Source organism: Nannobrachium achirus, assembly GCF_963921795.1.
Source record: "Nannobrachium achirus genome assembly, chromosome: 23".
NCBI lineage: Eukaryota > Metazoa > Chordata > Actinopteri > Myctophiformes > Myctophidae > Nannobrachium > Nannobrachium achirus.
Window position 1 is genome coordinate 14953275 of NC_137830.1, and position 23390 is coordinate 14976664.

The 23390-nt window shown below is 43.3% G+C and overlaps 1 protein-coding gene across 1 annotated transcript in view; it reads left to right on the plus strand.

Moving 5' to 3' along the window:
* Positions 1–23390, plus strand: part of grm8a (glutamate receptor, metabotropic 8a) — a gene marked incomplete at both ends in the record, with an annotated part of 299416 nt that overhangs the window by 120744 nt on the left and 155282 nt on the right. Inside the window, 3 exons of the mRNA XM_080753986.1 lie at positions 8345–8480; positions 9754–9908; positions 15481–15618. Of these exons, the coding sequence (XP_080610112.1) occupies positions 8345–8480; positions 9754–9908; positions 15481–15618 (429 nt within the window). The remainder of the gene's footprint in view (positions 1–8344; positions 8481–9753; positions 9909–15480; positions 15619–23390) is intronic.

Sequence of the window (23390 nt, forward strand, 5' to 3'; positions counted from 1 at the left end):
GAGAGAGAGAGAGAGAGAGGGAGAGCTTGTAGATTGGCTATTTTTGGCAGTGAAAGGTCAAGTTTATTAAGTATTGACAGTTCAATTGGTTAAATATCTGAAAACACAAATTGACATGAATCCAAAATACACTGATGATTGTGCTGTCAAACAATGAAACTATATGGAATCTATGAACAGGTTGTGGGGGTCCCTGCGTCATCTATCTCTCAACTAAGGGGTCCTTGGCCTGAACACGTTGAAGACCCCTGTTGTAAAACACAGAAGGTTCATCAGGTATTCAGAACCTGCTGTTTAGAGAGCAGAGACCATCTATACTATAATTTTGCGAATGTCTGAGTGAGTGAGTGAGTGAGTGTCTGTCTGTCACAGCGTTTCTCCTCAGTGGCTGGAGCAATTGATCTGAAATCGCATCACCATAAGCATATGAACACACCTGACATAACTGTGAAGCCCGTTTGTCACTTTCACAAATCGTATGCTGTATATTAGCATTTTTATGGTGTATCTACTATCTATTCTGCATCTAGCATGAGGCACATCTATTCTGCATCTAGCTTGAGGCAAAATGTTTAACCAGCTGTGTGTGTGTGTGTGTGTGTGTGTGTGTGTGTGTGTGTGTGTGTGTGTGTGTGTGTGTGTGTGTGTGTGTGTGTGTGTGTGTGTGTGTGTGTGTGTGTGTGTGTGTGTGTGTGTGTGTGTGTGTGTGTGTGTGTGTGTGTGTGTAGGCAGGCAGGCAGGCAGGCAGGCAGGCAGGCAGGCAGGCAGGCAGGCAGGCAGGCGGGTGTGTGTGCAGGCGGGTGGGCGGGCGGGCTGGGGGGGAGGGGAACAGTATCTCTGTAGCCATTAAACGAAACGGGTATTTCTTACATTGATGCTCCTACATCATGCAAGCACCAGTTAAAGTTACTTTCCATCCCTCATATACTGTGTGCACAGTGCACATCCCATAACCCACACACTGCACATCATTTTGGAGCTCATATCTTTGAACGGGTAAGGGCTAGTGTTGTTAAAGAGAGAGATGGCGAGATGGAGACATTGAGAGCGAGCGATAGTGAGGTTGTCAACAAATAGGAGGAGAGAGGCAGATGAATACGAAAAGACAGAGAGAGTATTAGTTTTAAAATCCCCGATGGGGGGGGGGGGCAAGTCGGGAAACAAATCATTTTATTGACAGCGAAGCAGCTCTGTGGAATATGTTGCCTGAAATCTGAAAGTGAACGCTTTTCAGAAAACATTTTGAAAGGGGCTCTAAAAAAACATGCAAACCAGCTAGTATTATTGTATTTGTTTTACATAATCTTACATAATCATAATCTTGTAGGGCAGGCCATGCTTTTGTTTTCGCTCCTGTTGTTGAAAATATATGGACAGGATCTTGAGGCGAAGTTGTGGCGGAGAAGGTATAACGTTCGGTGAGCTAAGGGTTGCCTTCACTGCCTTTTGCGGATGACGTGGTCCTGAGGGCTAGATGTGCCTTATACTTAGTTACTTATTATCGTTGCTGTCGGGACAAAACCAGCTAACCAGCTATCTGTGTGTCACACTTTCTGTCAAACCAGCTAACTTCACCTACTTTTCATTTTTCATGAATCTGCTATTGAACACCCTACGTCTGTATGTTGGTTAAAAAAATATTGAACCAATGAACATTTTTAAAAAACCTCCTAACTCCACTTGAGCTCAATGTTTTCTCATTTTCTGGAAAATACTAAACATAATTATACTTCACATAAATAATTGACCGAAATAGGAAAAAGGTAGGCGGAAATAGCTGATCTACAAGCTTACAATGCATGGTATTGTGACACGTAAGCTTGTAGAAAGAAGCAGAAGCCGATAAAAAGTAAGAGAGTAAAGTAAAAGAGAGGGTGCATCAACTGAGAGAACATATAGAATTTCCAGTATTTTGAGTACTGTATATCTGTTGCTCTTTGGCACCATTTGAGCATTTAACATCAAACAGTCAATGAAAACAGCCTCCGAACCTCTCGTTTCGTTTAGCTAGGGAAACATTGAGAGAGAGATGAAAAAAATGACGTTGCTGTGTAACTGTAGCTAGTCTTTATTGCTTGGTGGAGAAGCAGAGGAGGATGAGAAAGGGTATAGGGAATAGCAGAGGAGAGGAGAGTGGAGGAGTAGATCAAACAAAACTAAGGGCCTTATTTTGGGGCAGGAGGATTGGCATGAGGCATGCAGCAGCATATATGAATGACAATTTCCAGAGGAGAATCTGCATGTTTTTCCCCCGCCTGTTATTTATTTTGTTGTTGTTTTTTGTCGTATTTTTGGGGACTCTGCGTGCGCTGGAACTGTGCAGTAGGGGGTGTGTCGTTTTCATGATTTGGAGCCGAATGATGATTCCCGGCTTGATTCCCGGCTCTGACTTGCTTCACAACGTGTCTTTGAGCAAGACTTTACAGTACAACATGGCAAATGAAGACAGGACTGTCAATAGCAATAGCATCCATTGCTATTTTAGACACACTTTAGTTGGCTGAGGTGCACAGTTTCACAGTTTCAGTACGATAGTGTTGTGCGGGGGAAATGGGCAAGCTACAGTACAATGTTGATCGGCTACTTCTGAACATTTTCATGTATAATGAAATGCCCAAAATAGGGGACGCCAGGTTGAAAGTCGCCAAGATATGGGTGGCATCAGAGGAGAAGCCAAAATCACTGCAAATTCAATGGCAATCCAGACAGTTGTTTACAAGGTATCTTTTATGGGAGAGTGGAGAGAGCGTGGGAGTGAGAAAGACGCTGTTAATTAAAGGTGGAGACTTCAGTGTTTCTGATAGTAAAACGGAATGGTGTTAAAGGTGAAAGTAAACAAAGTAAATGGACTCAGAGTTTTATTTAGAAGACTGTTCTCTTTGCGCTGCTTGATGGGTTTTATATAGGTCCAAACCAGACCCACTTTCTGCTGCAAGGGAGTCTCACTGGAGTCAAACACAAACACATCTCTTCATATGCATAAGGTATGCATAAAATAGACCATCAGAGACACCCAGAGGCTCACACGCCTATACATTTATTCATACACCCTCTCCTACATTCTTATTAACAGGTAGACCTACGCACATGCACACACGCAAGCACGTACAGTAAAGTACAGTAAGATAGAGCTGAGTGGAGTACAGTAGAGATAGAGTAGAGCAAAAACTACAGTCAGGTACCGTAGATTGAAGTTGGCTAATATGGAGAATAAGGAAGATGAGTGGCTCTTTTATTCAACCTTTACATGCTCCAGTTGGTACAAATTATGTAAAATAACAAACTCGCTTACCATAATTATGCAGACAACACTGACATTTACATACTGGAGCTCTTTCACTGAGCGACTATAGTCTCATAACTTTGCTGTGTCAGTGCTTTGAACAAACCAATGATTGGATGTGCCAACATTTCCTTAAACTAAATAAAGACATAACAGAGATAAATGTCTTGAGTGCCATGGAAGAAAGGCTGAAAGCTTGCGCTCACCTTGACTCCCTTTCTTTGAAGATGGAAAACCAAGAAAATAGAAATCTTTGTGTAATTATGGAACACACAAAGTCAGCTTATGAAAGCAATAATCTACAAGAGGTCGTGGTTTACAGTGAATTTTAGAGCAGTTAAGAGGCCTAGTGAAGCATGGCGTGGAGAGGACCCTCTTAGCTATATCATACCGTGATATAGCTGCATATATTGATATTGAAAATCATAGACATATCCCAATTAATTTATATATATATATATAATTTTTTTTTTTTTTTTTTTTTTTTTTTTTTACAATTTCACTACAAGAATAATTTCTCTAAGAAAGTAGTCCCCACGACTGCTTGTTCAAACAAGGAACTTTCAGTGCAAATGCATGGAATGTACCGAATGGTGCACGACAAGTCACCCTATCTGCCTTGGTTTTAAGTGTAAAACTTTGCACGAAAAGGATAATTCCTTTTACCTTGCCATATACAGTAGGTAAACAACGCAGATGGTAATACAGTACATTAACTGGTTTATAACAAGACGTTGGCGCTGTGATAATCAACTAATCAGAAACAAGTGCTGGAACTATCTGTTTTAGAGTACAATTTAACAATTACAGCAGGAATTTGAGGATTCTTATCAAAACAAGCACGCTTATCCATGCCTTTATCTTCAGTTCAGTCAGACAACTCATTGATTTGAATTCAATTTATGTATTGAGCATAAATATAATATTTGAACATGGATATCTGAAGTTTGGCGTCGAGGCTCTGTCTCAATTTATGAAATCCCTGTAACTATGACAATATTTATAACAAACAAGTACAAGTACCAAATAGATATTACAGGGAACATTGAGGTCATAGATACAGAGCCCACAGGTGGATGCTGGGTAGGAGGTGGGACTAGGGCATTAGCCAAAAAGTCGACAAGTCGACTCAGTCGATTTCATTACACAAGTGTTTTTTAATGTATTTTTGCTCCATGTGTGCGTGTGTACTAGCCTGGCGTTGCTCATACTAATTCCTCACCATATTCGCCAAGGGCACGTTTTTTTTTGCCCTGCAGGCGGATTGGTCTGGTTCCAGGCTACATGTGTACAGTATTCAAACATTAAGATTGCTTATTGTCAAGGACAGAAATGTCAGCTGTGCGTGTGCTTCCCACTCTGTCACAATGACTTTTTTTTTTATCCCACGATTTTGTAACCCATTTTTCACCCAGTGCTAACTGCCTACCGTAAACTGTAATCCTGGGCGCTGCGCTCCCTCTGCCAACCTGGGGAGATCCCCGAACTGAGCCCCATACTTTCTTCAGTGCATGAGGAGTGAGCAGGCCGCTTCTTATCACCTGACAGGTTGGACGTAGGGCGTGGAAGGAACACGTTCCCCTCCATCAGGCTGGCCAGGGGTGGGAGAGGCATTATATAGGCCAGGATTACTGCATGTTTTTGTGAGGGCACCTACCCTAGGAGACACAGGGAGAACAGCGCTACCGACTGTGCCACCTTGCCCCTGGCAGCCTGGCTACTGTGATTTTATCATGTCTTCCCCAAAACTACAAGCTAGTGCGAGGTGTTGTGAGCATGTCGGACATTGTCTTTTGCAATTTTATTTAGATTGTATTATTATTTTTATTAGTGTTCACACGTGAAATCAAATTAATTATTTGTTCTTCGCATAGTCCTTGAAAATATAGCCGCTGGCCTACTGGTCCAGGCGCATACCACATAGGCATTGATGCCTGACGGCGTCGCCGGTTTGATTCCCCGATCCAGACGACCTTTGCAGCATGTCACTCCCCATCTCTCCCCCAATTACCTGTCAGTCTACTGTCCTATCGAATAAAAGCATAAAAGCATATATATAGCATACATTATTAGATTATGGTCTAATAATTATTATTGGTAGATTATGGGATGAAATTGGATGGTGGAACTGTCCTTTCATTTTCCCACTGCAGTTGCGCCGGATCTGAACTTCGTTTGCTCCATGTAGAGCCTATAGTGCGACACAGCTGCCAGCGACATTCTGCTATTTAAATTGTAAGAGCAGTCCTGGTGCACGGTGTTGTTCGTGGTACGAGTGCGCGCGGATGCTAAAGTGTCTTGAGAGAAAGAGACACACTGCAGGGAGGACATGTGAATTGGGGCTGAAAAATGAAAATGGGAATGAAAGCCAGGAGGAGCAGCATATTCACATTGGCTGGCATCGCCTCTCTGTGGAACGCACCTCCATCCCCCACCCTGTCAGGCTTCAAAAGGGCCCTCAACACTCACCTCTTCAGACTCGCGCTCCCTACCTAAGTCTCTCTCTCTCTTTCTCTCTTTCTCACTCGTCTTTCTGTGCGTGTGTCTCTCTCAGTAAGTCAGTAAGGTGCTCCCGTTCCCATGCGTAATATGGCGGTGATTCATAGACAGTTTGACATCATGTAGTCTTTCTCTGAATCCCCCAGGGCCGTCAGAGCAGTGAACGCGTTCCTCATTGTCCGCAGTTAAAACATGAATCAGTCTGCACTATAGGGTTTGGCCCGTACTCTCAGCATGCCTACGCCAACGCGCACTCCCAGCCCGTGTATGACAACTTGTGTTTTTCTTTTTTATATATATTTGCGTAAATAGAGTCAGATAGTGTCTGAGAGATCTCTGGGAGCGTATTAGAGTTTTGGAAACACAAAACCAGCAATGATATCACAATAATTTCTGCTGACTGAACAGAAGGATAAATGCTCATACCGGCTGACTTACTTTAAATATTTATTTAAAGTAAAAGATCTAGGCTATATTTAGTTGTCGTTATGGTTGTGGTGTACTGTAGACTTTGCCATCCATTTGAGTTTTTTAAAACAACACTTTTTTAGTTATTGTGATCGTTATCGTGCTTGGTGTGAATGGCCTTGCCCCTCTTTGTCCGTCCGTCCGTCCGTCCGTCCGTCCGTCCGTCCGACTCACTACTCACTCACTCACTCACTCACTCACTCACTATAATGACAAGGGCATTACTGACAACATTGTTTATAGCGAACTCCTTTAGGATAATGGGCATAAAGAGACACAGACAGATAGAGAGATCTCCATATATGGGCATAAAAGGGACACAGCCAGATACAAAATTCTCCATGTATGGGCATAAAATGGACGCAGACAGACAAAAGGTGTGAATGGCCTTGCCCCTCTTTGTCTGTCCGTCTGCCCGTCCGTCCGTCCCACTCACTCACTCACTCACTCACTCACTCACTCACTCACTATAATGACAAGGGCATTACTGACAACATTGTTTATAGCGAACTCCTTTAGGATATTGGGCATAAAGAGACACAGACAGATACAGAGATCTCCATTATGGGCATAAAAGGGACATAGACAGATACAAAGATCTCCATGTATGGGCATAAAATGGACGCAGACAGACAGATACAGATATCTCCATATGGGCACAAATGACACACAGGCAAACAGATGGTCAAAACGGGTTCTATGACAACAGGTATATGATATGATATAATTCTAATCAGTTTTGGTTTTGTGTGTGTGTGTGTGTGTGTGTGTGTGTGTGTGTGTGTGTGTGTGTGTGTGTGTGTGTGTGTGTGTGTGTGTGTGTGTGTGTGTGTGTGTGTGTGTGTGTGTGTGTGTGTGTGTGTGTGTGTGTGTGTGTGTGTGTGTGTGTTTGATCAAGTGAAAGTGACAGAATGGACAGATGTTCAATACATGGGTGGAACACACACACACACACACACACACACACACACACACACACACACACACACACACACACACACACACACTCACACAGTTGCTAACCCTCCCGACGCTCCTTTGTTGAAATGACGGTTGTTCGAAAGAGCGAGATTATCCCGTGTGTGCGCGTGCACGCGTGTGTGTGTAAAAGGGTTGCTCATTTCAGTGTGTTGTGAGTGACACTGACAGTTGTAGTGATTGTTTAACTTGTCAGGGGAGAGAAAGAGCGAGAGAGAGAGAGAGAGAGAGAGAGAGGGATGGTGAGACAACTGGAGAAAAAGATGGAGGGAGGGAGAGAAGAGGGGAGAGAGAGAGTGGGGGTGTGTGCGTGCGCTTGAGCGCATGTACGTGCGATGACTGCTATAATGATATACAAGGGCCATTAAGAACTGCCCCTCCATTCATCTCTCCCTCTCTCTTGTCTGCTCTCCTTCGCTAATCTCTCCATCTCCATCAGCACTCCACCCCCACCCCCCACTTTGCTCTCCCCAGTGGAGGATTGAATGTGGGGTTTGGCTTGGGGTTCAATGTTGAAAATGGGTGGTTTACTTGGTTGATTTTTACTCTTGCAATGTCTTCACACCAATTCTACGCCATCATGGGTATTTCATGCACATGCTTGCAGGCGCGAAAAAGAAAAGCGAGACTGATGTAGTCAGTATAAGTTAGTAAACATCTTTAAACATTGCAGGGCATTCAAAAGAACGCCATTTTCGTTCTAACTTTTACGGTCATTCTCTCTCTTCCTGTTCATTCTAATTCCATTCCTGTCTCCTTAATACTCTCTCTCTCTCTCTCTCTCTCTCTCTCTCTCTCTCTCTCTCTCTCTCTCTCTCTCTCTCTCTCTCTCTCTCTCTCTCTCAGTTAATTGTACTTGACCCTGGAATGGATGTTGAATATGAAATCAGAATAATACTCTTGCAGACAATGGGAATATAATTGTGCTGTATATTCCCTCTGTACTGGTGCTTATTGGGGTTAGGGATTAAGATATTACACACTTGATGCATTGTATAACCAACATTAACTGCGTTGTGAAGCATAGGAATATAATGGCAATTCATAAGAATGAAGAACATCGACTAATTCATCTCTCTCTCTCCCTCTCTCCCTCCATGTCTCTCTCTCTTTCAGGAGGTGTGTGTATAGCCCAGTCTCTGAAGATCCCGAGGGAGCCTAGACCAGGGGAGTTTGATAAGATCATCAGACGGCTCTTGGAGACCTCTAATGCGCGTGCCATTATCATGTTTGCCAACGAGGACGACATACGGTATGCCCCTGACTACCAAAACAAGCAGGCCCTCTGCCACTGGTATCGCTTTGTGCTGTTGCTGAATGAAGGAAGATATAAAGGGTTATGCAATTTACGTGATGACATCCGAGTTGGGGATGAGTTTCACGTCTTGTTTTAGTGCAAGAATGCTAGCATTATGAATTTGAGACAAGGAATATCTATCAAAGTACTATAACTCATCATTTAACCCATCTGTGTATTTTATTAAAGGGGAAGACCACCCATTTTCAATATTGAACTATGTCATTAATATACCTTAGAGGAGTTGTGTGGAAATAAATAAAAATTTCCCCCTCTTCTGTGTTGCCTAGAACTAGAGGATTGATTTTGGGGTTTGTATTGTAAAGTACAATGTGTGATGTCATCAAGTTGTACTTTACAATACAAATCCCAAAATCAATCCTCCAGTTATATGCAACACAGAAGGGGGGGAACTTTTTTTTAAAAATTTCCACACGACACCTCTAAGGTATATTAATGACATAGTTCAACATTGAAAATGGTTGGTAACCACATTTTGATTTTACTAGCCAAACGTTAGTTGTAAATTGGGTGCTTTTCTGAGAAATGGTCTTCCTCTGTTCAATGAATGCACTTACTGCATAGTTATGGTTACCACATAGAGCAGGGGTCTTCAACGTGTTCAGGCCAAGGACCCCTTAGCTGAGAGAGAGATGAAGCAGGGACCCCCTGTACATATTGTATAAATGAGTGATGCAGATTTTCATCGACTTCATAGATAGAGTCATAGACTTGTTTGACCGCACTGTCATCAGTCTATGTTGGATTCATGTTAATGCGTTTTTTTTCCCCCAGACATTTAACCACTTAAATCGTCAATATTTTGTAAACTTGACCTTTCACTATGTACTTGGTCTGCCTGCTCTTTTTTACCTCTACACCAAATCTATTTGCAGAAAATAGCCGATCTACAACCTCTCAACGCCTCGTAGCGCGAGGCGTTGAGAGCTTGTAGATCTGCTATTTTTGGCTAAAGTTCCCCTCGGAAAATAGGGATGCAAGGGTTCAAGTTGTTAATTTAAAAGAATTATCCTATCACACAAGGATTTGGCGGCCACCCTGTACTAACTCTAAGGACCCCTTGGGGTCCCGGACCCCCTGTTGAAGACCCTTGACATAGAAGTTATTGTTATGGTCTTGAGTTAAATAGATGATGATGATGATTCGTTGCCCTTATTGAATGCGTCTTCTCTTCTTGTCCTCGCTGTGTGTACTATTTGTCCACCAGGCGGATTCTGGATGCAGCCAAGCGCAACAACCAGACGGGTCACTTCCTGTGGGTGGGCTCAGACAGCTGGGGGTCCAAGATCACTCCTGTGATTGGCCAGGAGAGGGTCGCAGAGGGAGCCATCACCATCCTGCCCAAACGAGCCTCCGTGGACGGTATGCACTGGTGCACGTGTGGGATTCTAAGGTTTAGCCCAGGGGTTCTCAACCCTTTCTGGATGAAAAGCGTTCACGGCCCACTCACACACAGTAGTCAAATGAGTGGGCCGCGTGCATTTTCAGAGCATGTTTATGTTAATGATCAATCAATGGATTCAGGGACGTCAGGGACTGATTGACATCAGTATATCGTCGTTGTCGGGTGAAAACCTTGTATGTCCAAAACCGTTTTTCATTTTAAAAATGATTTAAACTAGTGAAAACAGCCGAGCTACAAGCACACAACGCCTCGCACCGTGAGGCGTTGTGTGCTTGTAGATCTGCTGTTTTCACTACTTTTGTGCGACCGCCTTGTATGATGAAGCAGGGCTTTACTTTACGAAAGAACGTACACATTTGAAACTTGGAGATACGAGGTTTCCTCTCGACAATGACGATATGCCTATCTCAGCCACACTGCAGCTATTATGGGATAGATCATGTTGAGTTTCTTGTTTTATTATTTCAGTGATTCATCAGACTTTCTTGCCTCAGCTTAATCAACCTTCTCTTCTCAAAGCTCTCAGTTTTGGGTCATTGGTCAGTATTACATTTATATCAAACTATCATCCTAAATAACCTGTTTTTTACTGGGGTTTTACTGGGTTCATACTAGGCCATAAATTGAACCCAACAGTGGGTTTCACTTGATGTTTCCCAATATGAATTCTGAATCTCAACAAAGGCACTGGTGTCCTAAAACTGTATTGACAGGAACGAGGCAGCAGAGAAAACGGTGAAATCAGCTGGGACAGTGATTTCATTTCCTTTTTTTGAGGGGAATAAGGGCAAACGGAGGTGGCACGGCGGTCACGGCCACCATGGCCTCTGTGAAATTCCTGGGTGTCTGTGCACACAGAGGCTGATAAAGCTCAGAGATACTGCGTGATCCACTGCAGTATCTGTGATGCCTGTGTTCCCAGAAGGCATCCAGGAGCCAGGAATAGGGAGAAGGAGAGGGAGGGAGGGAGAGGGAATACAATATTGTATGTTAGGATGTTGGACATGACGGGCAGACAGCAGGAGGCTCAGATTAGATAGACTGACCAGGAGTCGCACTGAAACAGACAGGGATTGATGAACCTGGACACACACACGCACACACACGCGCACACGCACGCACGCACACGTACGTAACGTACGTGCGTGCACACACACGCCGCAGCAGGAATGCGCCCTTCAACCACCAGCATCTGAAAAGGGCTGGGAGTGAAGACGCATTATTCCCACACTGTTTGCAAGACGGCCACATGGTTACCACGGCTACCGCTGCAGTACCATCTCTGCTGTCGTCTCCATAGAAACAAATGCATCGTTACTTGGTGTAGCTGGGTGTGGTTCCTGATGACCCTGACCAATGGCACGCCGACACAGCTGACATGAGTGAAGTCTCTGAAACATCCAGCTGTGTTCAAACCCCTTGATTCTCAACCTTTTTAATTTTTTATTATCTCTGGGACCTCGTAAGGGTCCAATTGGTTCCATTTGTACACCATCAGATTTATAGAACCATAAGGGTCCTTTTGGACCCCTTATTATGTTCCCAGGAAATTCAAAGCGACAATTATTCTCCCCTAGCTGTTAAACAATCATTTCTATTCCCCCCTTACTCTTCTTCTCTCTCCATAGCTTTTCTCACTCCGTCCTCCACTTGTCTCTCCATCATCATCTCCTCCTGCCAGCCAGCCAGCCTGCCTGCCTCTGGCAGCAGCTAGTGGTCCCTCGGGGTGGAGGAGAGATGTGTCTCTTTTCTTCTTCAACCCCTCTTATGTGCTTAACTGGGACAAGCAGCCCTCGTTGCATTGTGGGGAAGGGGGTTTTGTTGCAAGTGTTTTGCTCTCAGATCTGCGATGCCGCGGAGGCAGACTGGAGAATGTGAGCTCGGCAGGAACGTAGCATTTACATTTAGCTGCTACTCTACCCTACGCAGAGTTTTCCCCAGGACCCACCTTTGAGGGAGCAGGTAGGCTGCTGTAGGAACTCAATGTATTGCAAAAGGGCACCTGGGCATCTGCTATTTTTGAAAAGTTATGAAAAATGTGTGCAAATCTTTGAATATATCTATTTTTTAAGCGAACATTTGTAACCCAAATTTTGCTTCTGGGGGGTCCCTGGAACTAAATATTTTGAGATGGGAGCTTGTAGATCTGCTATTTTTCAATCGTTAAAGCACAAAATAGTGCGTAATAATGCGTTCCCAGTCTAAATGGGTTAAACCCCCTCCCCCCATGAAGAACATTAGAACATTCAGAACATTGTGGCTAACATTGTGGCCCCCCATGAACATTCATGGGGGGCCCGCAGTGAATCCTTGTACCCAGGGCCCAGAATTTGGTGCGACACCCCTGTCCATAGCGGAAGTTGAACCTGCATGGGATTCATGGTTTACTGCAACATGACGACTGTATGCATACTTAGTATATTATTAGTGGACATAGAGGGAACTGAACCCTTAAAGACCCACTCCATAACAAAACATATTTTTTGTTTGGTAATGTGTCTTTGAATCTTATCCTAGCTTATTAAACATCTCCAATGCATTAATATTGAGTCTTGCAACTCAAATCTGGTATTCAGACTATAGCGCTCCCTGGAAACAGGTTTGACGCAGGACACGCAACTCGGACGAGGGCCGACGTCACACTCACTAAATTAATTAGGAAGTGTACACGGAGAGAAAGAAAAACAAGCGCTCCCCATGGCCTGGACACCACTCTGCGCCTCATCAACGAGGAAGTCTTGTATTTTCATCGTGGTGCGTCTGATGTGCATCATCTTGGAATATCCAAATTCTGGAGGATCAAACGTATGCATATTATAATTGCATAATGTCTGCATAATCCGTAGGATGTTGAATACAAAACAAGGGCAAAGAGAGCGCAAAGAAAATGTAGGGTGAAGCTTCTTTATTGATGCTATTTTTTTTGCGGGGGTGGAATTTTGAATATACATTTATTCAACAGGGAAGATTTATTTATTTATTTAAAGACAAGGCACCGTGAAGTTTCCCCCTAAAACATAATCACCAGGTATCATGATTATACTTGGAGGAAGATTTTCTTCCAAAAAGTGTACAGAAAGTGTTAAAATTGTGTTTTTATGTGGCATTAAGTATACCTTTTCAGGTGGGTGGTGACCCTGCTGAAGTTAGCCACACCCACAGTGTTGTTGTATGGTAAAAAAGGGAGGGGATGATTTTATGGTGTCATTAAATCAGTGTATTTCAATTGGGCTTTTTGACTCGGAGGCTTTCAGCTTTCAGGAAGAAACCAAAATTACACAGGGAAGACATATTTGCATATTATAACCACACCTGGGGGTCTATTAGACTAGAGTAATGTTAACTCAGACACATACAAAACAGAAAAAAGAACAAAACTATGGCACCACCTCTTTCAACAATGCCATGGGACATGTGAACAGGGACTTAACCAGTGGTGGAAAAAGTACTCAGATTTTCTACTTGAGTAAAAGTACAAAAGTATATATTTTTTAAATAGCAGATCTACAAGCTCGATGCGACGTGTTGTGAGCTTGTAGAACGGCCATTTTCAAATAGCCTAGGTATAAATTAGGGCTAAAATCGTTAATGTATATTTTAAAATAATATAATTTATAACTGCAAAGTAACTAGTAACTAAAGTTTTCAAATAAATTTAGTGGAGTAAAAGTACAATATTTAGATCCGAGATGTAGTGGAGTAGAGGTAAAAGTATTGGAAATCGAAAGTACTCCTGTAAAGTACAAATACCTCAAAACTTTACTTAAGTACAGTACTTAAGTAAATGCACTTAGTTACTTTACACCACTGGACCCTAACCCTAACCCTGGCAGTGTTGCACGTTGACCTACACCCCCACACCCTGAAAGAACTACTGCCAGAGTGGGAACCAGGGAATTAAGGTTGATCACATGAGCTCTAATCTAGAATCACTCCTCTCACAGTGGCGTCAGTTCAGAAAAAGCTAAGGTATGGCAACATGTCTGGTGTCTGACACCAGTCATGTTGCCATACCTTAGCAACAGGCATGATACATTTATTTTAAGAAGTACATTTTATTTCCCCCCCCCCGTTTCTACGGTTTCTTGGGCTGGATATGGCAGCCTGGAATGGTTGTTCACATGCCACAATTAACAATAATGAATTGCACCTGTGCAGCTGACGCGTGATTGGAAATGACACCCGAGCTCCAGGGAAACCCTGCCCACCGAAGCTTTTGATTGGCTGAAGCGGAGCTAGGGAGCGCTCCATTGTAGTCGCTTGGACAGGGCGTTTATCGTGGGCTTGCCCAGGCCTTACGGCCTGGGCATAAATATAACGATTGCATTCACCACGGCTTCGTAACTTCGCGGCCACTCGCGCCTGCGGCGCTCGGGGGCAAAGAGCAGGACCAAGGTCCGCTGGCCTGCACGCCGCTTGCAGTGTCGTGGACAATCGAGCCGCTCCGCTCCGTTATTTCCAATAACGCGCAGCTGACCTGCGGAACCTGGGAATATACCATTTTGTCAAGATGGGGAGAATACAAGTGTGGAGAATATAATTATAATACCTTGTTAAAGTGACCATTTTGTTAAATTTTGTAGTTATTTTACTGTAATTTAACAACATAATAACCAGCACAGATAGACAAGGAGACATCCATGGATTTATATTTAAAAGTAACTTTTATTTTCCCCCCTGGACCCAGGGTATGGCTGCTGCATACCCCTGCCATACCCAATTGACGCCCCTGTCCTCTCAACTGTCTACCTGTGAGATTTGGAATTGTTTTTTAAGATCGTACTGATTATGTTTAAAGCTTAGTCAGCACTGACTCCTGCTGTGAGGAAAACCTTATAATCCCCCAAGGGCTAGAGTGCTGCTTAAAGTCTTCGACCAGAGACCATCCCTTTCACCTTAAACTTCAGACTGTAATCACTTGGCAGAAATGACCCCCTCGGCTTGACTTCGAAGCGACATGTCTGAGACCATCAGGCGAGCCAAATTAGAAAGCCTCTTCTCCTTGACGAGGCACTGCACGTAGCCTTAGTTAACCGGGGCAAAGTGAGTTGAGACTCTGATGTCTAGACAGGAAATGAAAGCTGAAAAAAAGGAAGAACTCCAGGGTCTGGAGTGATGCGACGTGGGAAATCAGCTAAGACGAATGGGTAAACTCTTCATCTTGACAGGGTCCTGTGGGGCCCCTCAGTGCCGCAGCCACGTCTTGACTTATTTTTACACCAAGAAGAACTGACACACAAAACAGAAAGACTGCTGACGTTGGGGTCCCCGGACTCTGGGTTGCCGCCTTTGGAGAGGAGTCAGAGCCAATCAGCGAAGCCCTTTAGTCAATCACGACAACTCGCATCTAATAACATCTTCTAGCAAGCTTACATCTGTGCGAAACAGACGTCTTTCTCCACGGCATCCACACGTCTTGTCAAAGTTCAGAAGAGAAGATCCGCCTCTCTTTTTGTATCACATTATATAGTATGTTGACGTTGTGCACATTTTATACCATTTAATTCCCTTCTCTCCTCCTCTCCACAGCGTTTGATCGCTACTTCCGCAGTCGTTCTCTGTCGAACAATAGGAGGAACGTTTGGTTCGCCGAGTTCTGGGAGGAGAACTTCAACTGTAAACTCGGGATGCACGGCAAGCGACCTGGCAGCCCGAAGAAATGCACAGGTAGGACTAATACATATTTAACACCTGTATTCAAAGAAATGCACAGGTAGCATGACTATACCTTCTCTGCCTTTAATTATTATTATTTTATCTGTATTTGTTTTTAAGGGAACTGCATCGCTATGTATGTTTGCTCATTAAGACTGCATTTGAAGTTGATTCTATTTTACTTCCAATGAAACCCTGTTGGGTAGAGTTAAATTAAAGCTGGAACTCAACTTTTATGTCCTACCCGGGAGTCTCTCTCTGTGTGGGAGACCAGATTTCTACCGCTCCGTTATATTGGCCATGCAGGGGAGATTATGGGCCCGATTCATCAGCACTTCCATACCGGCATTTCCGACAATTCCTACTAGTTAGTTAGTGGTCAGATTCATCAATGTTATTTTGTCTGGGATTTATGCTGGAAATACGCCAGCTCCGACTTACCAGGGCGCAAAGATTGCATATGTCATTGGAATGCTTTGTTCTTCATGCAAAATCAATTTCAATTTTCCAAACATCAAATGAAATATTTATGTGCCCATTCTGCCCAATATTTGACAACAAATGTATTTAAAAAACAATTGTCAAACATTTACGTATTCAGTGTGGATATAAGCCGTCACTGAGTTGGTAACCAAATGGACCCTTATAGATCTGCTTGCGCAGCCTATGCATAATATAGACATTATGCAATTCCACCGATTCGTATTTATTTAGTAGGCTATCAGTTGCAGTTAGAGCAGCATTATTAAGTCCCTCAGCGTGTTAAAGTGTCGGCGACTCAGCCAAAGTTCAGGTAATGATGAAAATAGAAGGATTGTGGCTTATGGCTTAATGTCCACTGCTGTAGACTACTGTATTTTGAACTCCACTAACAGCCTGATGGTTATTATTAAGTCTTACCGTGTGATGCAATCTGGCTGTTCAGATCCGAGGTAGGACAGTGATGGTCTATGTTTATTATTCAAAATTAGTAATAAATAAAGCTCTGGTCCATAACAGCGATTCACTTACAACATCATCGTTTTGCCTCGGTTAAGGTGAGCAATGTTCAGTAGGGCTTTTAACACTTGCGTGACTGAAAAAAAATCACTTCCACTCTGAGTGCATTTATCAGTCAAATTGACAGGTAAATTCTGCCAAACCAAGTGAACTTTCCAGCTACAGTATAGAGTATTTGAGAGGTCAATTGAAATGCTAATTCACATTTGGAAGACAATAGAACCCCGCTGGCAGCAGGGGAGGGGGTGTAGCTCTCCTGGGCAAAAAGGGAGAGAATTTACCTGTCAATTTCACTGATAAATGCAGTCAGAGTGGTATAATGGTATATTATTTCATACTTAGGAAACGTTTCAGAAGGGGGAAAAAAAACAAGAACATATGTCTTGAGTATTTAGGAAAAGTCATGGAAGGGGACATTTCTTAGACCTTCACGGGGAGAGTTATTGCACTTTGCGATCTCAAAATGTGATCTCAAAATGACCGGTTAGTCACCCGTGTGTTAATAGCCTATCTTTTCCATAATTATTATCCTATTATTTGGTGGTGGGTTAAACCTTGTAAACGTATTTATCGTCATTACATATAGATCCTTTTTTTGCAATCGGTGGGACTTTAGCCTATACAAGTACGCTACATGTATGTTTTTGACGAGAGACAAGTTGAAGTTTTTAGCACAGCCAAGTTCAAGTTAGATGTTCCTTTCCAGTTGCCGTATGGTGTGAAATGGGACATTCCAAGGGCATACCACAAAGTGCTGAGTCAGGCTTACTACCATATATGGTCCTACCATAAGTAGTATGATAGCAGCGCTTGTGATTTTACGCTCGACAACCGTCAGTTGGTGAATCCCACGTCAGTTTTTGCTTACAGAAATATACGCCGGATTTAGTCACTTTATTACACTATATTTACTGCCAGATTGATGTATCGGGCCCATTGTATTGTAAAGCTTCAGGCTACTTGTCCACCAGTAGGTGTCCTATCTCAGTGGTTCTCAACCTTTTCAGGCCGTGACCCCCAAAATAATCATATTTTAACTGGGGACCCTCCCACCCTGACGAGCACTAAGAGTTGAGGCATTACATTTTGTATAACACGGCTCTATTCTATTGTGAAAATAGTTGATCTACATGCTCACAACACCTCGCGTGTGAGCATGTAGATCGTCTATTTTCACAATTTCTGCTCTAATATTTGACAATTTGGCCAATGTTAGAGGTATTAAAAAGTCCTTAAATTGTCACTTTAGAAATGTGCAGATACCCTCTATACACTTAAACTTTATGTTGGTTTGTTGACAGTTGAGTGAGAAAACAATGTTGCACATTAAGTTAATCATCTGGGGACCCCCCAAAATAATTTGGGGACCCCCTGGGGGTCCACGCCCACAGGTTGAGAACCACTGTCCTATCTGACACCAGGGTCTAGAGCAGGAAGACCACCTCCAACCGCTGCAGAAAGTGCAGATGTACTAGTACAGTAATTGTATTCACTAAAAGAACTCAAAACTATTTTGATCGCTTTAACACTCAGAATTGAAATGGAGTTAATTGGTTCCACGCCCGTCCTGTGGATCCTGAATACTGCCAGTTTTTAATATTCTATGAGGTAATTTATTATGTTCACCTGGTGACCCGGGTCTAAATGACTCCCTGATTAGACAGCGAAAATGAGAACAAGCAGTAAGCTGGGTTTTAATTGGTTGGTGTACTGAGCACCATTAAATTATAGATGACACGGGCTGACCTGCTGCAGGCGACTAGAGAGAGACGGTCTGCCTTCTCAACAGCTGTGAGAGAAACAGAGTAATTGGTGGTGAGCGTGCAGGTAAACAATGTTCTGTTCTGTTTGCGTGTGTGTGTGTGTGTGTGTGTGTGTGTGTGTGTGTGTGTGTGTGTGTGTGTGTGTGTGTGTGTGTGTGTGTGTGTGTGTGTGTGTGTGTGTGTGTGTGTGTGTGTGTGTGTGTGTGTGTGTGTGTGTGTGTGTGTGTGTGTGTGCGCGTGTGTGCGCGCGCGCGTGTGTGTGTACTTGTAGCAGTTCTTCAGCAGCTGTGTATGCATTTTTATACACAGACCTGTCACAGAATTTAACAAATCGCACTGTAACAGTCAGCGATTTCACTTGACGTGTGTGTGTGTGTGTGTGTGTGCGCGTGTGTGTGTGTGTGTGTGTGTGGCTCAGGATGACGTCTGCTCCGTGTTCTCTCTGGGTCATGTTGGGGAACCTGAGCAGATCCACGTGACTAGGGGTGTAACGATATAGTAACTGAATTGAAAAATCGTTTTTAATTTGCAATGATCTACTACAGGGTTCCCCAATTAGTTTTCCCCAAGGGCCGAATTATGTCTAGGGTACCAAGCCGAGGGCCACGACATTGCAGGGGGCGACGGCGGCGTTCCCGCTACTCCAGCAACAGTTCAGATATCGTCACTGTCGGGCAGAAACCTTGTATCTCCAAGTTTCAAATGTGTACATTTTTTGGTAAAGCAAAGCCCTGCTTCATCATACAAGATCGTCGCACAAAACTAGTGAAAACAGCCGATCTACAAGCACACAACGCCTTCGCGAGTGTGTGCTTGTAGATCGGCTGTTTTCACTAGTTTAGTACATTTTTTAGATGATAAATACAAAACGAACGGTTTGGGACATACAAGGTTTCCACCCAACAATGACGATATACTAGTGTTGTTGCTGCTCTTAAACCACCAAACTGGGGTTGGTGGGGGCCAGACACTAGCCCCCCGCGGGCCGCAAATGGCCCGCGGGCCGCCTATTGGGGAACCCTGATCTACTATATCGATATGCAAAAGCAAATATCGTACCGTTTGGCTCTGTAGATCGTATTTGGGCCTTGTATTTAGGAAAATGAAGATGATCGGTCTAATTACTTTTCCATTCCATATAGTTACTCTTGATCTATCGATAAATGTGTGTGTGAGGATAAGTGAGGATAAGTGAGCCCCCAAATATTCGGCAAAACGCACAAAATATTTGAATTAATATTGAAAAGAAATTATGTACCAGAAATGCTGTACCATTATTATTATGTTTTTCTTTAAAACATTGAAAGGGTTGGGAGGGACAGTGTTAGTCTATATAGTAAGTGTGCAGGAAGAGGATTGTGTCCTGAAGCGATGGTTGTACCATGCCTCTGATCTGGCCTCGTTGTCATCTCCAGTGTTTTGAATTGGATGCAGACAGCATCCAGAAGCCAGTGAAAGGAGCATATAAGGGGGGAGACATGGACATTTAAGCCCCTTTCCGACTGCAGCTTTAGCACCACACAACACAACACTACACCGCACATCACTGCACTACATAAAAATATATCGACATTTTCCATTACACCAAAGTACCCCTATCTGTAAGAATCAAATAGACCCTTTAACTGTGATTATAACACAATATAAATTTGTATTACAACTATCCTAATTATAATACACTATAATGGATTATAACTGTGATTATAATACACTATAAAGTATTAATGTATTACTATGATAATAATACACTATAATAGATTACCAGTAAGACTCCCTAATCGGGAGATAAGCGACCGTTGGTCGCTTATCTCCACAATCTGTCGGTAGATAATGCCGGTTTTATATAAGGGTCATTTGTGTACGGTGTGATGTCATACTGATGTCAGCAGTGTGATGTCATACTGATGTCAGCAGCTATGTCTCTATATATGGAGTTATATGTTGTTCGTGTCCAAATATGGGGCTTGTGAGGTCAGACTTAGTGAGATTCGTCGGTTATCTCCATATATGGAGGGATGTAGGGTAAAAAACATGGTTGCTATGGTAAACAGTTGGTTGCTAAGGTAAAAAAAAACATGGTTGCTATGGTAAACAGTTGGTTGCTAGGGTAAAAAAATGGTTGCTATGGTAAACAGTTGGTTGCTAGGGTAAAAAAAACATGGTTGCTATGGTAAACAGTTGGTTGCTAGGGTAAACAGTTGGTTGCTAGGGTAAAACCATGGTTGCTAAGGTGGTTGCTAACGTACACTAACAGACCAGCAACAACAGACTGTTGCCACAGCAACGTACACAAAGGTTTGTGTACACATGTGGTGTGATGTCATACTGATGCGGAGATATGAGCAGGGCAAAGGTGTGACGTGTGACGTGTGACCGACCGACGGGCGGCCGGTGGAGGCTTTGATACTAAACTGCGACCTACGGTCACAATAATAGTGGTTATAACACAATAGATCAAGTATCGTGTATTACAAATGATAATGAGCTCGCGAGTTTAGTTCAGGCAGCTATACCTGAGAAGTTCACACTGTGCTATGTGGGTGTGTTCAGTGCTTTGCCTCTGGTTGTGAGGCTTTGTTTGCTCCCACCGCCACCCCAGCACCACCAGTGGGCTCTGCTGTTAGTTCTGTTCCCTATGGGGGGATGTTATTATATATTATATTTGTATATATATCTCCCTGCTCTTAATGTTTAATGATGGTTTCTAATTGTGCTGAGCAGGGAGAAAATTCTAGCAGAGCCTGAACGCCAAGATTAAATATTACATATACACTTGCATTCTCATGTTACAATAATAATGTTTAAATAATACAATATATTGGTTTATTAATTCTATATTGGTTATTTCTATATTGGTCCATTCTATTCGTTATCTGACTGAATATATCCTGGTGGTCTAAATGAAAAGTCAGTGAGTGATCAGCCATTATGAAGTGTTTGGCCATGTTTGGCCTAGCTCAGACCTACTCTGGATTGGATACTTTTTAGTACCACGTTTAGTACCACTTTCACACCACTCTACCCAGGTCCTTGTAGTGGAAAACACTGACACAAGTGGGCGGTGTGGAGTGGTGTGTGGTGTTGGGCCATGTCAGTGGAAAAGGGGTTTTAGGGAGGTTGAAGACCAGATGTGCTGCAGCATTCTGGATCAGTTGGAGGGGATTGAGAGAGCATGCCAGCTGACCAGGAGGAGGGATTTGCAGTAGTCAAGCCTGGACATGACTGAGACTTGTATAAGGAGCTGGGCCTCCTTGGGGAGGAAGGGTCAGACCCTCTGGATGCTGTGAAGTACCCAGGGACGTACTGGCCATTGGGAAAAGCGGGATAACTCCCGAACGGCCGGTTCATTCCCGGCTGGTCCAGGCCGGCCATTAGGAAAAAATAAAATAAAATAAAATGTCTGCCTTTGTTCCATTTTGGGGGCTGGGCGGCCAATAAAGTAAATCGTCACTGTCGGACAGAAACCTTGTATCTCCAAGTTTAAAATGTGTATATTTTCTTTTGCAAAGCAAAGCCCTGCTTCATCATATAAGGCCGTTGCACAAAAGTAGTGAAAACAGCAGATCTACAAGCACACAACGCCTCGCACCGCAAGGCTTGTCACTTGTCATGATCTGAAATGGCAAATCTTTGAGTAGCAGCAGCGCGCAATGAGGGCCTCTGCAACTCTTTTTCCCGGGCTGAATCAGGGGCCCAGCACGTCCCTGGAAGTACCTATGTACAGTGTGTGCTTTGAAAGACAGCTGGCTGTCCAGGACCACTGCCAGGTTCTTGGCAATTTGAGCAGGAGTCACCAGGGTGTTGTCGACGGTGTTTATAAAGCAGAAACCGATATGCCATCAATATTCATGATGCACAACAAGTTTTGTTGTTCTTGCTATTTGTCTCAAATGAAAACTTGAAACATTCAGTTCTCAGAAGTGAGTTGTGAGCCCCTCCATTGTTTTACACAAGCATTTAAACACATGCATGCATCCTTAAGTGTCCCTATTCTGGGCTGGGCGGCGAAGATTTGACAACAATACCCGAGCTACAAACTCAAAACGTAGTAGAGGGACAGTGTAAACCGTTGGGGTACTATAGGCTAGGGTTTAAGTAGTTGTCTCATGTCAACATATGAGAATGCAGGAAAATAATATGTTTTCCTTCTTGTGGGATTCATACCAGAGTGGAACAGAGAAGCATAATAACACATAAAGTGGGTGTGTGAGTGTTTTGGAGACATCTGTTTGAGGTTCTTCTCTGCCAAATGAAGAGTACTTAAAATAGCAATGGATGAGCACAGCACACGACTCAAAACTGAACTTCCGCTAGTCCTGATCCAAGTAGGCAGTGGCGGAAAGTAATTAAGTACATGTAGCCCAAGTACTGCATTTTTATTTTTTTAAATTTTCAATACGTTCAAATTTTTTTAATGTTTATTTAATTTGAAAGTGAAATATTCCTTTAACCATTTCAGCCCTATTTGTACTTTGGCTATTTGAAAATAGCCAATGTGAAAAGTGAAAACTTTCTGCGTATAATGAGTACTTTTAGTTTTGATGCTTTAAGTTTACCTTTGGGCCAATACTTTTGTGCTTTTACTCAAGTTACATTTTGAACACTGGTCTTTTACGAAGAAAAACGAAAAAAAAAAAACAAGTTCTTCTTTCACCGCTGCAAGCCGGGCAGACGACGATGCAAATCCTGGTCTTCTTCGACCCCCACAATTTGCTGCACACACCTCACACCAATCCACCTGCCCCAAATTAGAGCCAGAGCGATGTGTGAATGTACCATAAGAGAGAGTGAGAGAGAAAGAGTGTGTGTGTGTGTGTGTGTGTGTGTGTGTGTGTGTGTGTGTGTGTGTGTGTGTGTGTGTGTGTGTGTGTGTGTGTGTGTGTGTGTGTGTGTGTGTGTGTGTGTGTGTGTGTGTGTGTGTGTGTGTGTGTGTGTGTGTGTGTGTGTGCGTGCGTGCGTGCGTGTTAGTATATGTGTGTATTCCCCTGCCAATGATGGCATTAGTTCAGATAATTAGCTTTG